Source organism: Monodelphis domestica, chromosome 6 (assembly GCF_027887165.1).
Source record: "Monodelphis domestica isolate mMonDom1 chromosome 6, mMonDom1.pri, whole genome shotgun sequence".
Lineage (NCBI taxonomy): Eukaryota > Metazoa > Chordata > Mammalia > Didelphimorphia > Didelphidae > Monodelphis > Monodelphis domestica.
This window is the reverse complement of record NC_077232.1, coordinates 89,613,157-89,636,903: the sequence shown is the minus strand read 5'-3', so window position 1 is coordinate 89,636,903 and position 23,747 is coordinate 89,613,157. Positions and strand designations below refer to the sequence as shown.

The following is a 23,747-nucleotide window of genomic DNA, read 5'->3' as shown; positions in this document are numbered from 1 at the left end:
CATTTTCTGTCTTTGTATCCCCAGAGGTGAGCACAGTGTCTAGTGCATAATTATTTACTGAATTGATTTATAAAGTCAACTAGTTCTTCTCTGAGAGATGGGGTGGGGGGATAGAATCCTGGGAATCAGTATCTTCAAGCGCCAAAAAGCAACAAGATACATCATTTTGTCCAGGACAAGATTATCTTAGAATGCTTGATCAATATGCATTCATTAAGCCCTTGCTGTGTTCCAAGGAGTAACCTAGGCAAGGGGTGGCAGGAAGAAATAAAAATAAATCAATCTCTGCTCTCAAGGAGTTTACAATCTATCAGGATACAGGACAGACACGTGATTATATGTAAGACATTGTATTATGTAAAATAAATACAAAGTAGTAAAAACAAGGCAGTTGGAAGCACGAGGAAGGATACATGCAAACAATCTACCTTGAAGGGAATCCCAGCTTATGCTTTAGAGGAAGTAGTAAATTCTATGAAAAAACAAAAGGTCCTTAAAACCAAGCCAACCTTTAATGGAGGAGTAGGGAAATAAAACAACCCTCCAAAAAAAAATATTGGTTTGGCTTTCATTAAGAAATGAAAGAGTGTGAAGGCTTTTGGATTACTCAGAAGCCATACATTTGGGAAGCATTAATATAGTCTTCAGAATTTAAAAGAATATGGACATGGATATGGAAGCATCAGCAGTGAGAAGAAATAAAAATAATTGCATTTTAGCAGATGAAAAATGACTGGTTGATATGTAGTAGATATTTCAGAATTTCATGTCTGTATATATTCAGAACACTGACTGATTAAAGAAAAGACCAACATTAATAGTAAATTAGGGCAAAAACCAATAAAATGGGATTACATTGAGCACAATTTCAACAGCTCTGACTCTGACCTATTCAAATAAACATCTGAGTGCAAAAAATGGGAGGTAAATAGATTTTTTTATTCTTATCACCATTACTGAGATATATTAATATAAAATGATCCTGATGACAATTCAAAAGTATCCAGAAACTATCTTTGTAGATAAATACTTTAGGAATAATTAATACCTATTTAAATTTAATTAAACATTAATACCTATTTTTTAAAAAAAATTGTAATGTATGATAGAAGAAAATTGGAACCTAAGCAATATCATCTTGAAAAGCTTGGATTAAGCCATATGAGGCTAAAGAACTTCTAGAAAACTTAATATGGCACTTAACTGAATCTTATCATCCTACTATCATATGAGGATAAAAGTGGAAGTAAAAGAACAGATAGTGCTCTAATCATTTTTGGTAGCAATAGATTCTCATCATCAATGATAAGAAAACCATAATATTTGGATTCTTGCACCTCAGTGGATATATGAAAAATTCATATTGAAACTAAAACTGAAGTTCAGAAGTGCAGCCATATTCAATCAGAGATTTCTAGAGCCAGAGTCCTAATCCCTTTGGCAGTCTACTAAAGCCCAGGACCAATTTTCAGAATAAAGTATTTAAATGCATATAATTAAAAACACAAAAGAACAAAAGAAAACAATTATGTTGAAATATGGTGATCACTAACTACATATCTCTATCTATCTGTCTGCCTCTGTCTCTCTGTCTGTCTGTCTATCTCTCTATCTGTCTATCTATCTGTCTCTCTGTCTGTCTATCTAATAAATTGATGAACACCCTGGGTTCTATAAAGCCCAGGTTAAGAGCCATTCATTTAGAAATCCTTTCTATAAGGCTACATAATTTAAGTGTATATGGAATCAATTCATAAGATATTTCAGATTACAAAAGATTACAAAAGAATAGAATTAATATAGATGCCATCATTCCCTCCTCGTTCTCCTCCTCAAAAAACAAAGATATTTAAAAGCAATCAATAACAGCTGACCCAAGAACACACAAAGCAATGAAAAAGAGGATAGGAATTTCAGTGGTATGGGGACTTCCAGCTGAGGAAATGCCTATGCTGATGCAGAGAGATGATATTATTCAAGAATTCACTGACTACCAATATCACAGAAAAGAAAAAAAAAAGAAGAAAGATGTGTATTCGACAAAAGTATTCACCACTGTCAATGGAGACTGTCGTGTCAAAAACAGACCAAAGATTCCCTAATGATGCAAAGTTTCTCCACTTGTTAGAGTATGAAGATAGCATTCTGCTGAGTGCATCACCCAAAGCCTAGAACATGAGTGAAACCCCTGCAAATGCATGAGAGAAGAGTCTAGGACCCCCTTGCCCTTTCCTGAGACTATGATAGAAAGTTGGAAGAAGAGCTGGTTATAATGTGACACATGCTCGAACAATTTCATGGCTCTTTCAGTGACCTAAAACTGCTGATTGATGTCAAGGCATTTACTTTTAGCATCAATGCTGCCAAAGTGATGCTATGTGGTTGAAAATCATAGATTGCTACCTTATCAAAATAATTAAAATAACAGATAATATAGATATATACATGTATATAAAATTATATATAAATATATAATTTATATACAAAATATGTGAAAGCATAGGTTTATATATATTACTAATATATAAAATATACTACATATAACTTATATAATAGTATATGTAATATTTTGTATATATCATATATCTGCATGAAAATGAATGTGGTTATCATTTAGATATATTATATTTCTAATGAGTAATAGATCACAAAAAGCAACATCTAAGACTTCATCGAGAATGCATAAAAAGCTGGTCATGAAGCAAAATAAATATTCTAAGGATATCACTGGCTTTTACAAATTATTAAATAAGCCAGGGAAACACCTCCAGTGCATTGGACAAATCTTCTAATAATAGCTAACGTTTATATAGTACTTGAGTTTGCAAAATTTTTGAAGCAATTTACATAGATTACTTCATCTGATCTTTGAAACTCTTTCAAATAAGTGATATTAGTATCTCCATTTCAGGAATGATGAGACTCATAATGAACTGAGACTCATGTTGGCAAATGATTCATTTTAGGGCAAACAGATCGCAAGTGTCTTAGGAAGGATTTAAGTTTGTTTTTTCCTGACTAAATCTGGCACTCTATCCACCACCCTCTCTAGATGAGTTACATAGAAAATATATTCAATAAGAAATATTGATGAGTCTTGCTCAGAATGAGAAGACACAGATAATTTTATAATCTTTATTTATAATTTTTTATAATTTGTTTATTTTATTTATAATCTATTTATTTTTTATATTTTGTAATTTATATTTTTATTTATAATCTATATTGACAGTGAAAACCCACACTGCTCAGGTCAGACATCTTTCAAAATATCAAATAAAATACTTCTATAACACCTTAGGACTTTTCAAAGCACTTTCCTCATAGCCATTCTGTGAAGTAGGAAATGCAAGTATTATTATCTGTTCTTTGCAGATAAGGAAACTGAAGCTAGAAATAAAGTTTGACCCAATCTTATGATTTTTTTCCATGTATGATAACTTATGACTCTCAAACACTCTGATTCTAAGACTCCAAGTCCAAAAAACAACCATGTCAATATTTTATGTGAATATTCCTTCTACCAACACCAGTCACAAACCTTTTATAATTTAGTACATGCTTTTTTGAGAGTTGTTGAGATTTTAAAAATTCATTATGTAATTTTGTTAGGCTCGTTCTTAGACAATGAATATTTATGATAGTCTGTTACTGTTGTCCATATTAAAAAGGTCAGAGGGAGAAGAAGACATAATCATAGAATTATGGTATCTAATTTAGAGGTAAAAGAATCTTTGAGGCCATCTAGTCCAATTTCTTTACTTTATAAATGAAGAAACAGGCCCAAAGAAATAAAGTAATTTGCCTGATATCACATAATTATTAAATATCAGTCAGATTTAAATAGTTGAAATCTTAGACCAATAATGGAGCTATTTTAAAAGTAAGAACATTTACAAGTACATTTAGTCAATTATTCTGCTCACATATTTATTTCACATATTTATTGGATACTCTCCTACAAGGAAAGTCTTGCAAGGTGACCCTGAAATCCCACATTTCAAAACCTTTCTATAATTTTGAGAAAAGATTGTCTTCAGTAACTTAATGCACATTATCAGAAAGTATCTTTTGACACCATGAATGCAAGACTAAGCTTCATCAGTATCCTTAATCTCTAGCTTTTTCATTCACTCTCTGCATCCAGATTTAAATGTCAAGGTAACATGAAGGCACATAGATAGATGCCTCCAGAATGATTAATAGAGGAAAGAAGAAACCAAACTACTCCAACAGACATGAATTAACATTAGCTTATTACCATGTTTTTAGTCACTCATAGACCCCTTTTCTAGGAATTCATATTGCTTCTATTTGTAGTGCCTTGTTGAGTATGAAATAATGGTTATCTCGGGGAAATCAGGATTTCCTAAATTAGAAAACTCATAATCTTTTCACATCTAAGTTGAATTCTAATTTCTATTTCCAAATTGTGAGATATGTACATTTACAAGCTTTAGCTAGTTTCCCATTTTCTCTACAAAGCTCTCCTCTTTTTCACTACTCAATCCTCCTAGTTATATAAAAAAATCAATTCCATTTTTATAACTCTTTAACATTATAATGTGCTTTTCCAATCATTATTTTATTTGTTCATCACAACAACTTTTTAAAAATAGGCAGGGCAGAGATTGCTTCCACTTTACCACTGAGTAAACTTGAGGTTCAAAAAGGCTACATGTTGTATAAATGGAAATTTTGAATCTTTGACTTAATTCCCCAGAAGTCCTTAGTATTTCCCAAAATTCCCTATAATCTCTCCTGCATCTCCACATTGGCGGGATCACATTATTGGTATTTAACTGGCGGTAACTCCTCCCACATCCTCTCTTTGGGCATGATATAGCAATCAGAAGTGACGGTGGTGAGTGGGGATTTTGAGAATGGCTAACCAGCCATGGGTACGTGGTTTTTATTTATATCTTATTTATTCTTTGATTTCTAATGATCATTTAATAAACCACCAAAATATAATATTTTTATTATTTGAGATATAAATTTAATTTTTTTACAATGCCTTGCACAAGGTCACACAGTGAGCAGGTGCTGACACCAAGACTGGGACATAAGCTTTCTGACAGATGCTTAATACTTTTTCTTTCCCCATCATGCTACTTCTTCACAAATAATATCTTACTTCTAGGAAACTAAGTTTTCCAAGGTCCTAGAGCTATAAGAAAAAGAACTATTAGTAGAACCTAGTCTCCTGTTTCCAGATTCAGGTTGAACTGTTCAGATTCAGAATAAGAAGGAGGAGAAAGATTTCCATTTGATGTTCTACAATTTAAAATAATAAAAAAAAAAATAGTCATGGGATAAGAGGATAAATTTGTTCTGAATGAATTTTCAGTTAAATCATGTGGGGTTTGGAAGAAGAATGTTTGTTCTCATGTTAAGGAGAGAACTTGGAGGAAGGAAAAGCTAAAAATGGATTCTTACTCTTCTAAGGCTTGCACCATGCTCGCTGGCTCCTCAGACAATAGTATGTCAATGATTTGGTCACCAATGGCGAATTCTTCACTCACACCATCTACTGAAGTGAACTGTGAATACTCCAGCTTGCTTTCTTGATGAGGGCTCTGTTGAACCTGCACAGGAATTTTAGAAAATTTGAGTTATGTTGCTATCTGGGATGTGGCAAGGGTTGACAAGATTAAACAGGAAGATAACAGAATCAACAGATAGAATTATTATTCAGCTTTACTTGTTTATAACCAATCACAGAGCCATAGAATGCTAGAGGGGGAAGGTACATCAAAATATAGAAGAAAGAATGTTAACATTAGAAGGGACCTTAGGTTATAAAGTATTATAAATGAAAAGGAACCATAGAGTAAAAAGATTGGAGCTCACTGAATATCAAAGGTTAGAGCTGGGAAAGAACCTTGGAGGTTGTCTAATCTAAGGCTCTTATTTTATAAATCAGGAAACTGAACCCCAAAGATGGTTGTTTAATACATACACAAGGGAAGTGGGAGAGCTAGGATAAGAACCAAGGCTTTACAGGATCTTAAGAGTTTTAATGAACCCAAAGAGCACATAGTACAACCCCTACCCAAAAGATACTTCTACTCTAACATTCACAGCAAGTGGTCATCATGCCTTCACTTGAACATCTTCAATTTGGGGGAGTTCATTAATTCAGAAGACAGACTCTCAGACACAAGGACAGTTGTAATAGCTAAGAAGATACTCCTTGTTTCAAACTGACATCTGCATCTACAGCTTCTGCTCATTATTTCTAGCTCTGTTCTCAGGAATCCATGGAGCCAATTCTCACATATTATTACATGACAGCCTCTCTAATACCTGAAGAAAGCAATCATGTTCTTCTCTTATCTGTTCTTCTAAAATATAAATGTAGCCAATTCTTTCCACTGCTCCCTACTTTGCCATACGCCTTGGTGTCCAGTCTTCCCACAACTTTGTTCCTTTCTTAAAATTTGTTAGCCACAACTGAATAAAATGCTCTAAATGGGGCAGGGCATGGGGCTGTATTCTCCCTTATTCTGGATACTGTACCACTCAAAGTCCAAAACTGCCTTAGCATTTTTGGTATCTATATCACATGTTTGACTCCTTAATCTTGTAGTCTAGATCTTTTCCATGGGAATTACTGTCTGGAAATAAACCCTTTATCATCTATTTATGTGATTGGGTTTTTTAAAACTGAAATGTATTATTTTTAAAATTATTCTTATTAAATTTCATTTTATTGAATCTACCATTCTAACATGTCAAGGTATTTTTGGAAACTGACTGTTATCCAACATGTAAATTACCATCCTATTTTGTGTAACTTCCACATATAATAATAGTTCTCTGTACTTTCCTCTAAGTTTCTTTAGGGCCTTTCAGTTTAGGTACTGAAAGCTACCCTATCAGGATAATGGGGCTCATTTATTGTCTTTTTTGACGACATACAGAGAGGAAAGTTTTCACTTCAAAGGCACACTAGCCATAATGTTCTTTATGGTATTCAGGGTAAGACAGGCAAAGGTAGGAAAGGCCAATCTGGCCATATATTTTCCCTATATTTCCTAAATTACCATTATGAAAAGAAAGTAAAAATATCAAGATTGAGGGAAATAATTTTACTCTAAGATTAAGTTATCATGAATTTTCAAGACAAAATGTTCAAAGATCTTCAAAATTGGAATCAAATTAACACATTGCTAATTATCTTGCCAAGACTGTAATATCCTTCTACAACACAGAATTAACTCCTGTCATGGATTTTGCATGATTTCCTGCCAACTATAATACATGAGGTCCATGAACATTAACAGCAATAAGCTAAAAGACAAACATTAAAGCAGGTGGAAGTATGTGGTCAATGATGGCATACACATGGGATATGGGGTAAGAATCCTCTCTAAGGATATTCATAACTGGAAAGGGAAGTGGGCTATTAAAATACCATACAATGTTCTTCCTTTTTGTTATAGCAAAAAACAAAACTGGAGCAAATTAGGAAAAATAACAGAAGAGACTTGGATTTGAGTTTCAGCTTTTTTACTACATAACTGTGTATCCTTGGAAAAGTGACTTCTTTAAGCTTCCATTTCTTTAACTATAAAATAAAGGCATTGAACTTTATCAGAGATTCTATGCATTCCAAGGGCTGTATTAGTAGATTTTTTTGGAAGAGTTGGGGCACATACTTGGATGAGAAAAAATACATCTTTATTTTCACCTATTAAAATTTAGCATTTCCTTCAATTATTTTAAAACACTATTTTGTGAAGAAGGCTATACACTTCACTAGACTTCCAAAGGGTCCCATGATCCATAAAAAAGATAAATCACCCCTGAATTATATGATGTCTCAGGGAACTTTGGCTTATGAAATTCTATGAAAACCAGTATAACGTCTCCCTCCCTTCCTTCCTTCCTTCGTCCCTCCCTCCCTCCCTTTCTTCCTCCATTCCTTCGTTCCTTCATTCCTTCCTTCTTTCCTTCCTTCCTTTCTTCCTTCCTTCCTTTATTCCTTCCTCCCTCCTTCCCTCCTTCGCTTTCTTTCTGTGGTCACAAAGGCAATAATTAATTAGGGATATTGAACATAGAGATTCTAATGTACTTGAGGACTAACATTCTAAGTTCATTTTCTAAAGTCCCTTCCAGCTTGGGCAATCTGTGATGCAATCAAGCCTCTAATTCATGTGCTTCGTTCTCCAATCAAGCAGTGAAATTTGCCTTAACCTTGATTCAGGCACAAAATCTGCTACTTAAGCCTCCCTGCCTGAATGGAAATTGACTCCTTGCCTCCATCTGATCATGAAACCCATACATCTGTTCTTATTTTCATTATATTTTTTCTTTTGCCCTCAAGCCATCAAGTCATATCTCTTCTCATTCAAATACACCAAATTCTGAAATCCAAATTTCCTTTTAAAAACTTTTTCTGAATAATTAGAGGACGTAATACCTCTTACTTTAATTCTCATTTATGGACTTTTCTATAATTGAATTGAATTTCTATAATTGAATTTCTATAATTGAATATAGAATTTCTATAATTTCTATAATATAATTATGGAATTTTCTATAATTGGTACCATGGGGATTATTGAGATAAATAAATTGTGATTTTTTTTTGTCTGCATGAAATTTAAAACTGTGTGGTTCACTTAAGGCAAGGACATGGCTCATTTTAATACAAATTAAAAACTTTTTGTGCCATAAATGAGTTATAATATCTCCTACATTACTTATTTCATAGTAGAAAACCCTTGACTTAGAGTCAGAAGACTTGGTTTCTGGTCCTAAATGACTAGTTTAACTCTAAAATCTTATGCAAGTGTCTTCAAGTCTCTGAGCCTCAGTTTCTTCCTCTCTAAAATGAGGGTATTGGACTATTTGATATCTAAGTTTCCTTCTGGCTTAAATTTACAAACCTAAAAATGTTATAAATGAAGTGTTTATACAATGTAAGGAGTCACTATTCCATATCAGTATTCAGTGCAATTTTAATAAAAACTGATATTTATCTTTCAGTATATTCTTTCTGTCCTTTTTATATTCAACCATATACCCTTTTAAGAAAAAAAGTATATATATATATATATATATATGCACCTGGCTAGGAACAACTCTATTTTTTGTATAATATATTGTTCAATGATACTAACAAATGGAAGTTTTGTAAAAGACTTCTGAGATTGCTTGTGCATTATTCATCATCTATGATGATCTCTACTTCAATAGTACCAATAAAAAAAAGAGTTTGCTGTATTTTAAGAAGACCAATTTCAGCTATATGTAAAGGAAAAACTTCCAAATAATAGCAGCTTCTCAATAATGGAAAAGGTTGCCTCCTAGAATGAATTCCCTAGGGGTATTCTAATATAAATGGGATTCCTTCAATAATCAAATATTGCACACTTTTGTATGCAGAGTACTGAGATTGGTGCATAGGTAGAAAAGGGCAGCTAGATGGCTCAGGAGATAGAATGCCAGGCTTTGAGTCATGCAGTCTCATCTTCCCAGATATAAATCCAGCCTCAGACACTTACTAGTTATGCGACTCTGGGCAAGTCAATTAACTTTGTTTGCCTCAGTTTCCTCATCTTTAAGATGAACTGGAGAAGAAAATAGCAAACCACTAGAATATCTCTCACAAGAAAACCCAATTTTGGGTCACGAAGAGTCAGATAAGGCTGAAACAACTGAAAAGCAACAAATTTGGGGAGATAATAGACATAAATCACAGTCCCTGCCTCATAGAGTTTACAGACAAACAGAGGTATCAGACACAGGCACAGATCACCACAGTATACAACAATCCAAGATGAGTGAATCAGAGAGATACAAAAGAACATGAAGTCTGAGGTCTGAGGATAAGTCATTACTCTGTGGGGAGAGGAAAGGTTCAGGGAAAGCTTTACAGTGACATTCAAAATAGAATCTAATGGATAAAGAAGAATTAAATAGGCAGAAAAGGCAAGAAATAAGAAATACAACATTCCAGATCTGTGAACAGCATAAGCAAAGACCCAGAAACAGGAGTGTGTATAGGACATTTGGGAAGCCAGAGCACAGAGCGTGTGGAGAATGACTTACCTTCTGGGAACCGACACTGTCAAGAGAATGAATGCTTCTAGTGTTGGTTGTACTAAATGACCTCTCCAAGGTCCCTTCTACCTCTCTGTGTTCTAATATGTATAGCCTTGCTTATGATTATTTGTTATACAGCTATAGATTCAACCTAATCCACAAAATATACAAGCACATTTTATAGCAAAAGACCAATAATATCAGCATAGAAGGGGACTTGTGATTACTCACCCGATTTTTATTACAGATGTTCCATTTGAAACATTGAGACTGAGACATAAATAAAAATATGACAAAGGTAAGTACTAGAGAGACCAGAAATGCAATGAAAAATCCTGCTGTGTGCGCACCATGGTTTGGTGAAACCTAAACGAAAAAGGAAAAGAGAAAAAAATGAATCTAGAGATTTTCTCTAAGATAAATAGCAATTTGTCTCAAAAAGATCTGTGACAGCCTGAAAAGCTAATTTAATTTTAGGGCCAAAGGGAGAGTTTCTGTGAATAAGGAGACGTTAGTCTGTTTGTACTCTGTCCTGGCCAGACCAATTCTGGAATATTGGAATATTATGTTCACTTCTGAGTGTCCCTCTTGAAGAGAAATCATAGATTAACAGATAGAATCAGACAGGGAGTCCAATGATTGGATTCAAGCATCACCTTAGACACAGTAATTCTGTGGCCCTGGACAAATAATTCAAGCTCACTGGGGTTACCTCCAACTCTAAAATGAGATGGTTTTTGACTCAAGTTCTAAGTTCCCTTCCTAAGTTCTCCTACAGTTCAGCTCTGAATCCTTGGCTCTGTACTCTACAATCCTCTTACGTTACAGCTATATTAAAATATTTAAGGAACTGTCAAATAGAAGATATCTTTTAATTTTGTTAACTTGCCCCAAAGGAGAGGACCTACAGCAATAGTCAAAAGTTGTAGAGGCAAAAACAAACTTAGGGTGTTGTTTAGTGTTGTTTAGTTGTTCAGTTTTGTCCAACTCTGGTACATTAGGAAAAATGGGGTAGCTATGTGTCAGAAAGTGACAGCCAGAAAAAAAGAGTGACACAAACACAGAGACAGAAAGACAGACAGAGACAGAGAGAGAGAAAGGGAGAGATAGAGAGACAGAGAGAGAGAGGGGTGGGAGAGAGAGAGAGGGAGAGGGCGAGGGGGGGGGAGACTGAAGCATTGTTCTGATACATAACCAGCCCATTTTTTCTAGTTTATTTATTTGATGAGATCACTATTATTATTAGGCTTTTTCCCCCTAATATGGACAGTTAGGTCAAACTCTTACAAGGGATAATGGGGCTCATTTATGAGGTTCTTTAACATTTCTAAAGCTTAATGTAACCAACACCATGTCAACTGAAGAAAGAAGTCTCTAAAATCCTTTATTATATCTAAGGAATTCCTCTTCACTTTGGACTCTGTGCTGAACTTTTCTGTGACCACATTAAATATTTTTGACAACATTTTGTGTTTCTTTTTTGGTGTGTATTCCTTTATATTGAAAGTTTTTTTTTTCAAAGCAAGGAAGACTAAGAGTTAAATCCAGCCTCTGACACATATTAATTTTGTGACCCTGAAAAGATACATAATATCTCAGTGTTCTAGGCTAGAGGTATCATGGCAATCAGATTAAAATACAAGGATCCTTTTTTTTTTAAGTTTGACATCACTGCTCTAGCCAGTTCTCAAAGACTCAAAGTCACTGAGAGGGGGCCAGTCTACAGTAGTCAAAGGAGTTCCTGAACTTGGGAATTTCTTATACTAATGAAATTAAGATCAAGTTCCCAATCTTATCCCTTTGTATTCATGTTGAAGGGATCATTAAATAAAGTTCTCTTCATCATTAGATCTTTCATAGAATATTCTATAATTTAACATATATATGAGAGATGGCAGAAAACTTTTAATAAAGTACTTTACTGAATTAAATACTTATTGATAGTGAAATAATAGATACACAAAAGGAATAATGAACTGGAGGAATTCCATGTGAACTAGAGTGACCTCTAGGAACTGATGCAGAGTAAAAGGAGCAGAACCAGGAGAACATTATATACAGAGACTGATACACTGTGGTAAATAGAATGTAATGGACTTCTCTATTAGTAGCAATGCAATGATCCAGGACAATTCTGAGGGACTTATGAGAAAGAACACTATCCACATCCAAAGAAAGAACTGTGGGAGTAGAAATGCAGAAGAAAAACAACTGATTGAGGTTTGTACACTCTAAACGATCACTCTGTTGCAATTATCAATAATATGAAAAAAGGTCTTGATCAATGACACATGTAAAACCCAGTAGAATTGTGCATTGGCTATGGGTTTGGGGGAGGAAGGGAAGGAAAGAACATGAATAATTAACCTTGGGAAATTTTCTAAATTAATTAATTAAATAAAAATTTTCAATTAAAAATAAATACAGAAAATCTATCTTTCAGTCGACTAAGTAACTTTAAAGATTTGGTCTGTTGAGGACTACATCTTGAAAAATTTTATCTCTTTACTTTTAATTATTTCATCAAAGATACTCTTGGCATGTATGTATGTACATATAATGTTAATTAGCATTTTTATGAATGAAAAATTATTTGTTTTGGAATTATATACATAAGCATACATGTGCATATGTATACATATGTATGATTACATGTCATCTCCCACATGTGGAAACTTCTTTCAGCCACCAACTTTTTATCAAGATAGTAGATCATATTATGAATCTAATGTAAGGTCATAGAATCATATTTTTAAAGCTAGCTGGGAACTCAGGGGTCATTGTGTCCAATCCCTGGATATAGTTTATACATAAGAAACTTTTTTTTTTGTTTTTAGAATAAGTCAACTCCCTCAAAAATTATGTAGAAAAGAGCATATAAGAATGACATATGAAATGGGTACAAGTGAAATGATGATCTTATATAGTTCAGTACATCAAGATTCCCCATGCATAAAAAATAAAGATCAAAAAATTATTCAGCAAAGCCATTTTTAAACATCTGTGCTCCTTAATTCCACTCATTTTCACCTTCAAATTAAAAGCATCGCTCCATATTCAAACTTTTCACAGAGAAAACTACTTTTCATTCAAAATGTGTCTCCTCTATTTCCTTTCCTTTTTCATTTGTTTAGTGAGTGCCCTGTCAGGGTGACCTTTAGACTTCAAATGACACATTCATGGCAACACAGCTTTGGGGAGAAAATGAGCTATTTCCATCTTTTTTATCACGCCCTGGATGTCAGCAGCCACAGAATAGAGATTCCTAGATCAAACAGCACAGTCTAATAACATAAAAAGGGGTTAGTATAATGTTGGAGAAGAAAGTTAATCTCCCTAAGGTGACTCAAATGTTTAAGTAAGATGTTTGATGAAAAAGGGACCAGAAAACAACTCTTTCTGTTGCCTTGTGAGGGGAGGAGGAAATAATAAGCTCTTCCAATACTATATTATTTTTTAAATTATTGCTTCTCCCAGAAACCAAACTCACCCCATGCAAAACCTGAAGAAATTCAAAATGGCAGAAGACTAGATCAAGTCTGCATGGTCCTTTCCTGACTAATGAAAAAAGTATAAGCACATTTCCTGAGAGTAAGACCTTTCCAAAATCTAACACCAACCAAATTTCCAAGTCAAGAAGGATTTATTAAGTGACTACTGGTATATAGTTTCATCATTTCAGAGAATTATGTAGGGAGAGATTTTGTAACTTGATGAAGGTCAAACATCTAGTATTGGGCATGTGGTTTGAACTCAGGACTTCCTAACTTTGAAAGCAGCTTTTTTATACAATATATCACATTGCCTTTTTCTTTGCAGAGATTTTTTGTTTAATAATATTTTTATTAGGGAAGAAAAATTGAATCTTTGTATGAATAGTTTTTCCAGAATAAAATAACAATATGATCGATAAAACAGAATCAGAAAATTCTAATTTGAAAAGACCATAGCAATTATCCCCTCAAGTGGTAAATTTCAGGATCTGTGACAGATCCAACCTACTCCTGAATACCTTAATGAGCTGAGAGATCTTTTTACATTTTGGTCAACACATTCTGTTATGGGACATTTTTTAAAATTCTATTTCTATTATGATAAATTTGACAAATAAGTATTTCCATTAAAAAAAAAACCCTGAAAAACAGTTCCTCATAAGGAATCTCAACCATGTAGAATTTGGTTGGTATGGATTTTTAAAAAGGATTTCAAATGTAACATGGTAGTTCCCTGTCTATGTCCCATTCTGACCTTTCCCCTTCCCTTATGCTTTTTCTAATAATTCATTGCCACCATTTTCTTTCTTTTCCCTTTTTAAAATATCAATATCAATACTTCCTTTCCTGTCAAAAAAAAAAAGAAAAATGGGGGGGGGGCTCTTTATGGAAAATAAGCCTAGACACACAAAACAAAGATGTGGATTTGTTTAGTATATTATGGGGCATTTCTAATTACTAAAAGCTATTTCTAATGGTGAGAAAAATTCTGTTGTACAAATAAAAGAATGCAATTAGATGCCTTATTTGATACTTTTGACTCTGAGGCATCAGTGATCTCATCAATGTGGACTGTCTTTTGCTTCTTTTCCATATCCTCAGAGTTTAGCACAGTACTTGACAAATAGTAGGTACTGAATAAATGTTTTCTGAATGAATGAATGCCTACTTCCTCCACTCCCATCTTTGTTGTAGCTAAGTTGTGCTGGAATCAGGACTAGAATTTAGGGCATCCCATCCCTCCTTCCTCTCATGGTTTTTCTGTTACCCCATTCAGCTACAACTCACATCAAACTCTAAATAATTTGATATTTTCATAGGATCTTGAATTAATGGCTTTATAGCTCATATGATCCAGGTCCTTCATTTCACATTTGAGAAAGTTTAAGGTCAATAAATGTAAGCTCCCTGAGGGGAAAAAATAACTTTTATTTTCGTCTTTGTAACCTTAACACCTATGCTACATGAACTTGGGTAAGTCACTTAATGCCTATGAATATAAATTTCTTCATCAGCTAAATAGGGATCATGTCACCTACACAGTCTGCCCATTAATCAAATGTAAGCTCCCATGGATAGAGCATATTACATTTTTATCTTTGTATTCCCAGTGCCTAATGCCATCCTTGAGTCATAGTAGGAGTTGTTGAATGCTGAATGAATGATCTTGTTGAATCAATTACCAGGTAAGAGGAGACATGACCCTGCCTTTAGAGTCACAGAACCAGAGTTCAAATCTTGAATTTGTTACCTTTGATCAGTCACATCCCTTCTCTGGGATTATCTTCTCTTCTACAAAGTCAAGTCCAAAAGTATTTATAAAGCACCTACTATGTTCCAGGCAATGTGCTAGGTGAGGAATCAGAGGTTCTAAACTATTTTTGTGTCATAGACCCTCTCAGAAGCCTGATGAGACCTACAAAGCCTTTCTCCGGCTAATGTTTTTAGATAAATAAAGGAAATGATCAATCTCAATTAGATGTCAGTGAAAATAGAAAATTTTTTTTTCCCCATCCAAGTTCACAGGGACTAAAAATCTAACCAGTCTAAGAATTTCTAGATCTATTGGCTTCCAAACTCCAACCAATTCTAGATATTATGGACCATAAAAACTTTTAAAAGAAATTTCAAAAAGTAAAAAGCAGTCTATTAATGTAATAAATTATTATATAAAAAAAATGAAGCAAACTCCATTGCAAATGTTTGCTACTTAAGACCTCATCAGTGTACACTTCTGAGTTTCTACAATGTCGCTCAGTTTTGGCCACTCCTATTCAGATGTTTTGATAGGTAAAGTTTGTTGTTTTATGTGTTTTATGCTGCAAATAAGACTACTTCCCTCTTGTGCCCACAAATTAACCTCTATGATTTTCTCATCAGATTCAGAGCTGAAATCTCCAACATGATCACTTATCATTGCCAGTAGGAAAATATGATTTTGACCACCAGGAAATTGATATGCTGCCTTTATCTTTTTTTTCTTTTTTATTAGGTCATTTCCAAACGTTATTCATTGGAAACAAAGATAATTTTCTTTTCTTCCCTCCCCCCCTCCCACCACCTCTCCCATAGCCCACGTACGATTCCACTGGGTATCACATGTGTTATTGATTCAAACCCATTTCCATGTTGTTGGTATTTGCATTAGAGTGTTCATTTAGAGTCTCTCCTCAGTCATATCCCCTCCACCCCTGTGGTCAAGCAATTGCTTTTCATCAGTGTTTTTACTCCCACCCTTTGTCCTCTGCTTGTGGATAGTGTTTTTTTAGATACCTGCAGATTGTTCAGGGACATTACACCGCCACTAATGGAGAAGTCCATTACCTTCGATTGTACCACAATGTATCAGTCTCTGTGTACAATGTTTTTCTGGTTCTGTTCCTTTTGCTCTGCATCACTTCCTGGAGGTTGTTCCAGTCTCCATGGAATTCCTTCACTTTATTATTCCTTTTAGCACAATAGTATTCCATCACCAACATATACCACAATTTGTTCAGCCATTCCCCAATTGAAGGACATCCCCTCATTTTCCAATTTTTGGCCACCACAAAGAGTGCAGCTAGGAATATTCTTGTACAAGTCTTTTTCCTTATTATCTCTTTGGGGTACAAGCCCAGCAGTGCTATGGCTGGATCAAAGGGCAGACAGTCTTTTATCACCCTTTGGGCATAGTTCCAAATTGCCCTCCAGAATGGTTAGATCAATTCACAACCCCACCAGCAATGAATTAGTGTCCCTACTTTGCCACATCCCCTCCAGCATTCATTACTTTCCATAGCTGTTATGTTAGCCAATCTGCTAGGTGTGAGGTGATACCTCAGAGTTGTACTGATTTGCATCTCTCTGATTATAAGAGATGTAGAGCACTTTTTCATGTGCTTATTAATAGTTTTGATTTCTTTGGCTGAGAACTGCCTGTTCATGTCCCTTGCCCATTTATCAATTGGAGAATGGCTTGACTTTTTGTACAATTGATTTAGCTCTTTGTAAATTTGAGTAATTAAACCTTTGTCAGAGGTTTTTATGAATATTGTTTCCCAATTTGGTGCTACCCTTCTGATTTTAGTTACATTGGTTTTGTTTGTACAAAAACTTTTTAATTTGATGTAGTCAAAATTATTTATTTTGCATTTTGTGACTCTTTCTAAGTCTTGCTTGGTTTTAAAATCTTTCCCTTCCCAAAGGTCTGACATGTATACTATTCTGTGTTCACCTAATTTCCCAGCATTTTGATTTCTGCTCCTTTTCCTGCCTTTTCTTCTTTCACTATTTCCTTCTACACCAATGTTTGCTTTTGAACAGTTCCCCTTGTTCCCACCCTTATTTTACTTCCCTTTCTACCCCCTCCCTATTTATCCCCCCCTTATTTTCCCTGTAGTCTTTCTAAAATTAGCCCCCGCTCCCTCCCTCTTTTGTACTGCTTCCCTCCCCACCAGACCGTTTGTTACCCTTCTACTCCCCTATAGGGTACAAATCTATTCTCTGCCCCCAATGGATTGGATTTTTTCCCCTCTTTGAGTCTCTTTCAAAGCACATAAAAGTTGAGTATTTTCTGTCTCCAACCTCTTTACCCTTCCAGTGTATTGATGTTCTTCCCCCTCCCACCATGAGCTTCTTTATGACATATAAATTTACCCCCATTTGTTTCTTTTCCCATTTCTTTTAATATTAATCTATTTTAAGCTCTAGTTTTATATATATATATATGCATACTCATGCATATGTATTTTTGCATGCATATATCTATATACCTATTTATGTCTTGTCCTTTCATCCTATACAGTTTGTTACTGTTCCCTCTAAGTATCATTCTTTTTGCTGCCCAGGTAATAACAACAGTTTTTAAGAGTTACCAATGACATCTTTCTTATAGGGATACATCTCATTTTAACTTATCGAGTCTCTTAAAAAATTTTTTTTGTTTTTCTTTTCCCCCCTTTTGATGATTCTCTTGAATTCTGTGCTTGTACATCAAATTTTCTGTTCAGGTCTAATCTTTTCTTTACGAATTCTTGAAATTCTTCTATTTTGTTGAATGACCATACTTTCCCCTGAAAGAATATAGTCAGTTTTGCTGAGTAGTTGATTCTTGGTTGTAGACCTAGTTCCCTTGCTTTCCGGAATATCGTATTCCATGCCTTTCTTTTTTTCAGTGTGGATGCAGCCAGATCCTGAGTTATCCTCACTGTGGTTACTTGGTATCTGTTACAAGACTTCTTCTTGGCAGCTTGTAATATCTTTTCTTTGGTCTTATAGTTCTTGAATTTGGCTATAACATTCCTGGGTGTTGTCAGTTGGGGATTAAGTACAGGAGGTGATCTGTGGATTCTATCAATCTCCACTTTTACCCTCTTGTTCAAGGATTTCGGGGCAGTTTTCTTTAATAATTTCCTGTAATATAATGTCCAGGCTTTTTCTTTTGTCATGGTTTTCTGGTAGGCCAATAATTCTTAAATTGTCTCTCCTTGAACAATTTTCTAAATCCTCTGTTTTGTGAATGAGATGCTTCATATTTTCCTCAATTTTTTCATTCTTTTGGTTTTGTTTTATAGTGTCCTGCTGCCTTGTGAGGTCACTTGATTCTAGTTGTTGTATTCTGGTTCTTAAAGACTGGATTTCATCCTTAGTTTTTTGGTCGTCCTTTTCCTTTTGGTCAGATTTTCTTTGGAGGTCATCTTTCATCTTCTTCACCTCATCTTTCATCTGCTTTGCCTCATCTTTCATCTCCTTTGCCTCATTTTCCAGCTGGTTGATTTTGGCTTTCAAGACACTATTTTCTGTTTCCAGATGACTTATCTTAGTTTTTAAGTTCTTTTCCCAATTGTCTTCAGCCTCTCTTAATTGTGTTTTGAATTGCATTTTGAGTTCTTCCAAAGCCTGTATCCAATTCCCTGGGATTTCTGATTTTTTCCTTTGCTGATCCCTCCACCTCTGTTTCATTCGCTCTTTGCTCATTACCTGTGCAGAAGCTGTCTATTGTAATTTCTTTCTTCTTTCTCTGTTGTTTGCTCCAGTTTACCCCTTCTTTGCTCCCCGTATTTGTCTGTGCTCTTGCTCCTCTCATTTTGTTTTGGGACTGTCAGTCTTCCCTCTTGGAGCTTTGCCAGATCTCTTGGTACAGTCTCTAGGGGAGGAATGTTAGCTTCCCTGTCCTCTGGAGGCTTTTGATTGGATTGAGTTCAACTGGGTCGGGCTGTATGTGATATGAAGCTCTGAGGCTCTGAAGACTCCTGGAAGGCTGGGCCGCCCAGGCTCTCTCCAGTTCTCTCCAGCTGCTTCTCTGCTGTCCGCAAGTGCCTTTGCCCACCTCCCTCAATTCTGAGGAGTTCTGATGGAATTAGGTTCAACTGCATTGGTCTGGATGTGCCCCAAGGCAATGGTGAGACTGGAGCCCGATGGAGGGACCCAGCCACGGCCCTCTCTTTCCCTGGCTACCTCCTTGCTGTCCAAGCTGGATGCTCTGTGCCCAGCGCCCCACTGCTCACAAGGTAAACCCTCCAAACCAGCACCTTTGCCCGCTCAGAGGTTCCCGCTGCCGCTGGGGGCTCAGCCCTCTGGGTTGTGGTGGAGGGGTCCTGGGACCTTCGCTCTGCCTTCCCCTTAGCCCTTAGTATTCTCAGATTCTGGCTTTTGGGGGGCATATCTTTTGATTTGAGTCCAGAAGGAGGGTTCCCCGCTTCTGTCCTGTTGTTCAGCTTGAATTTTGGTGCCCTAGGAGCATTCAGTCTGTATCGGTAAGGAAGGGTCTTCCATGAGGTCTGAACTTTTGCTGCTTGCTAAGCTGCCATCTTGACTCTGCCCCCTTTTGTCTTTTTTCTTGTTAGGAGCTGAGTCTGTGCCCTTGGTACCCAGAAAATCTCTCTGTTGTTATATATTCTGATTCCTTTTAGGATCTAAGCATTATATTTTGAAAATAGCCAAATTGAATATTAAAATCTTCCAATCCTACACAAAACCTCAATTGAATTCTAGATGTCTTAAACATCAAAAAACCAGAGAAATCTATATAGGATATCATTGCCTTTGCATTAATTAGATGGTTTGTATAAGGTGGGAACAAGGGTTTAAGTCTTAAGGGAAAGATTTGCCTAGCCATCAATTTCAATTTCCATTTTTTTAAAAGGAGGAAAAATATCCATGAGGACTTGGGGGCAATGGGATGAGTTTCTTATCCAACAGGGTAGAATGAGACAGCAACAATTACTAATGTAGCTCATCACTCTCTAAATATTTATCATTATTACTTAGGGTCCTTTGCAGGGGGGGTTATTGGTTTTTCCCTTTGCATTTCCCAAGACTTGGCAGTATCCCTGAGGTGTAGGCATTTCATAAATTTTCATTGAATTTACCTCCTAAGAATTCACATTTCTAGATCCTCTCAGTTAAAAAACATGCATTCTTTTCATAATGTCCCTGTGTGCCAAGGAGCACAGATCATGGCATAAATTTGTGATAAATGAGAAGTCTGAGACCCCTAGAGATTAAGGAAGGAGTTTGACCTCCTAGGAAGCAGGAGTAAGTTAAGCTTGTTATATTTGTATGTCTATGTATAGTCCCTGACATACAGTAAACACTTAAGAGATCCTTATGGAATTGAACTGAAATTTAACTTTCTGAAACCAAGTATTTTTTCCCTTTGTATTTATTACACATTACTGATTCTCCATGGAAAATTGTTGTTATTAAAACAAGTATGCATATTGGGACATTCTTCATATGAAATGTTATCCATAATATCCATTACATTCTACAAGGATCAGATAAGACACAATACTTAGGTACAACATAAGCAGCTTTTACAAAGCTTTTTGATTTCACAAATTTAGGTAACCAGCTTTCATTGTAATCCTAATTTTATTGGTCTCATAAGTGCAGAACTCTAAAAGGCTCAGTTCACTACCTAAATTTAATTCAATTACACTTCTGAAATTCTATTATAAAATGTTACAGCTCAAATTCACCTGCTAGTTACTGCAGTAGGAGCTGTGTTTGGCAAGGACTATATTAAATGTCAGTTCTCCTGTCATAAAATCAAAGAAAAGAGGGTTTATCAGAGCTGAAGAGCACCTCTATTTAGAAAATAAACTTGGTAGCTTGCAGAAAGTCAGTGAACCATTTGTTTCCACATCTTTTAAGCCATCAGTAACTTTTATCACTTGTCTGTGGAAGACATTCATCATCAATCAATACCCCAATCCATTACATATTTTTCTGTGGCAGATAATTTTGTAAAGTTCTACAACAACATCTCCTAAGATTCATGCTAGAACAAAATAAAAATCTTTCTAACAATCATCGAATCAAAAAGAGTTGGAGCCGGGAGGAAACTCATTACATCTTTTGCTTTACTCTCTCTTTTTTATTCTGTGGATCAGGAAACTGAGGCCCAGAGAGAGAAAATAAATTTTCCAAGGTCAGATTAGTAGAGCAATCACGGTGGGATCTAAGGTCTTTTGGTTCACTATCTTGATCTTTCTATTGCAATTAGAAGAAAATGAGAAGAAAACTAGCTCTTTCTGGCATGAGGTCATTCATAGAAATATAAAATCAACTTAACCGACTTGATTTTCCCTCTTTGATCCAGTTCATTGAGACAGCTGGGTGGATTGAGTATTGGGCCTGAAGTACAAAAGATTCATCTTCCTGAGTTCATCTCTAGTCTCAGATAACTCATGAGCTGAGTGAGCCTAGGCAAGTCATTTAATCCTGTTTGCCTCACTTCCCCATGTGTGAAATGAACTAGAATAGGAAATACCAAACCATTCCAGTATTTCTGCCAAGAAAACCCCAAATGGGGGTCACAAAGATTCAATTACAACTGAAAACAACTAAAGAACCACAAATCCAATTAATTAAACTTCATCAATCTATATAAAAGAAATCGGTGAATTTGAACAAGCAGAAATAAAGGTCCCATGGCATTCTCTTCTAGACCTCACTCTTAGAGGTACATCACTCTAGACGTTGGACAAATCCAAGAATGCTGCTACCTGTTTTAACTATAGAGAATTCATATCTGTATCTCAATTATCTCAGATGTAAAATGGAAGGCGAGATGGACTAGGTGGTCTCTAATATTCCTTCTAGGTCCTAATCCTATCATCTTCTGAATGTATACATTCAATTAAACAAACAAATATTTAGGGTCTCCAAGACCCCAGAGATAGGGAAACAAAGTGATAGTCTCTATGCTTGGAAAAGACAGACTCACTAAAGCACTATTAGTCGAGCTGTGAATTAGCCCAGCCCTTCTGAAAAGTAATTTATAATCATGTATATGTGGTTAAAATGTTCATATACTTTTGATCCAGAAATTGCATTATTATGCACATACCCCAGGAATTCACTGATAAAAGAAAGGCTCCATATATACTAAAATATTAGAGCATCATTCTTTGTTGTAACAAAGAACTTAAAAACAAAGCAGCTGGTCATTGATTGAGGAATAGCTTCAAATTTTGGCCCCATGAATGTACTGAAATATCATCATGCTGTAAGAAGCAATGAATATGATGAATACTTAGAAACATGAGAAAACTTATATGAATTGATATAAAATTAAGTAAAAAGAGCCAAGGAAATAATCACTACAAGGACCTCTTGTTGTTGAATCATTTTCAGTTGTGTCCATCGCTTCATTGCCCCATTAAAAGTTTTCTTTACAAAGATAGTAATGCATTTTGCTATTTTCTTCTCCAGCTTATTTTACAGATGAAAAATAATTGAGGCAAACAGTTAAATGACTTGCCCAGGATCACACAGCTAGTAAGTATCTGAGACCAGATTTGAATTCTCAGAGATGAATCTTTTTGATTCCAGAGATGGCACTTTATCCACTGCACCACTTAGCTGCTTCCACATAAACAATATAAATATAAAGATTAATTGTAAAATAATAAAAAATGAATGTTGCAAGATTAGAGAAACAAAAGTACCCCTCAAAAAGAGCTATGAGAAAACACTCCTCCCTGAAGTCTATAGACATGAAACACTACACTGAATTATGATATTTCTCTGATGTATTGATTGGTTTTGCTAATTTTTCCCTCCTCATTTTCCTTTTGTTTAAAAAAATCTATAGGATAAAAAAGTAATTCTCTAGCAGAGGTACAGGCACAGGATGGGAAACAGGAAGAAATCCAAGTCATGTAAAAGCAAAATATATCAATAAAAATGAATTTAAAAAGAAAAATAGTAGCTACTCTGAATGATTATGTGTAATGAGATGTGTAATGAGGGCTTGACCAAGGGTAGTGGTGATATAAATGGAGAGAGAATGGCTGATGCAAGAGATATTCTGGAGACAGAATTGATTAGACTTGGTAACCGATTAGATAGGAGAGATGAGGATGAGGAAGGGGACAAGAATGATTCTGATGTTGTACTCCCGAGTGACTCAGAAGACAGCAATACTCTCAAGAGGAACAGGCATGTGTGTAGGAAGAACAGATCTTAGGGTAAGACAATGTGTTTTGTTTTGGGTACAATCAATTTAAATGCATATGGATCATTGAGGATTACAAATATTTGATGATATAGGACTAGAGTTCAGGAGAGAAATTAGTTTTGTCAGTTATTTGCATCAAGGTAAATGAACCTGGGGCCACTAGTAGATTAAAATCCAGTTCTAGAAAAGGGAGATCCTGGGTTCAAATCTGGCCTCAGAAACTTCCTAGCAGTGTGACCTTGGGCAAGTCA

General features: G+C 35.3%; 1 protein-coding gene across 2 annotated transcripts in view; it reads right to left on the bottom strand.

Moving 5' to 3' along the window:
* EVC2 (EvC ciliary complex subunit 2) overlaps positions 1–23,747 on the bottom strand; it is a 209,632-nt gene that overhangs the window by 135,045 nt on the left and 50,840 nt on the right. For both annotated transcript variants that reach the window (XM_007496745.3, XM_007496747.3), the window contains exons 8-9: positions 10,288–10,422; positions 5,440–5,588 (exon numbers count right to left, since the gene is read on the bottom strand). In XM_007496745.3, coding sequence (XP_007496807.3) covers positions 5,440–5,588; positions 10,288–10,422 — 284 coding nt within the window. The remainder of the gene's footprint in view (positions 1–5,439; positions 5,589–10,287; positions 10,423–23,747) is intronic.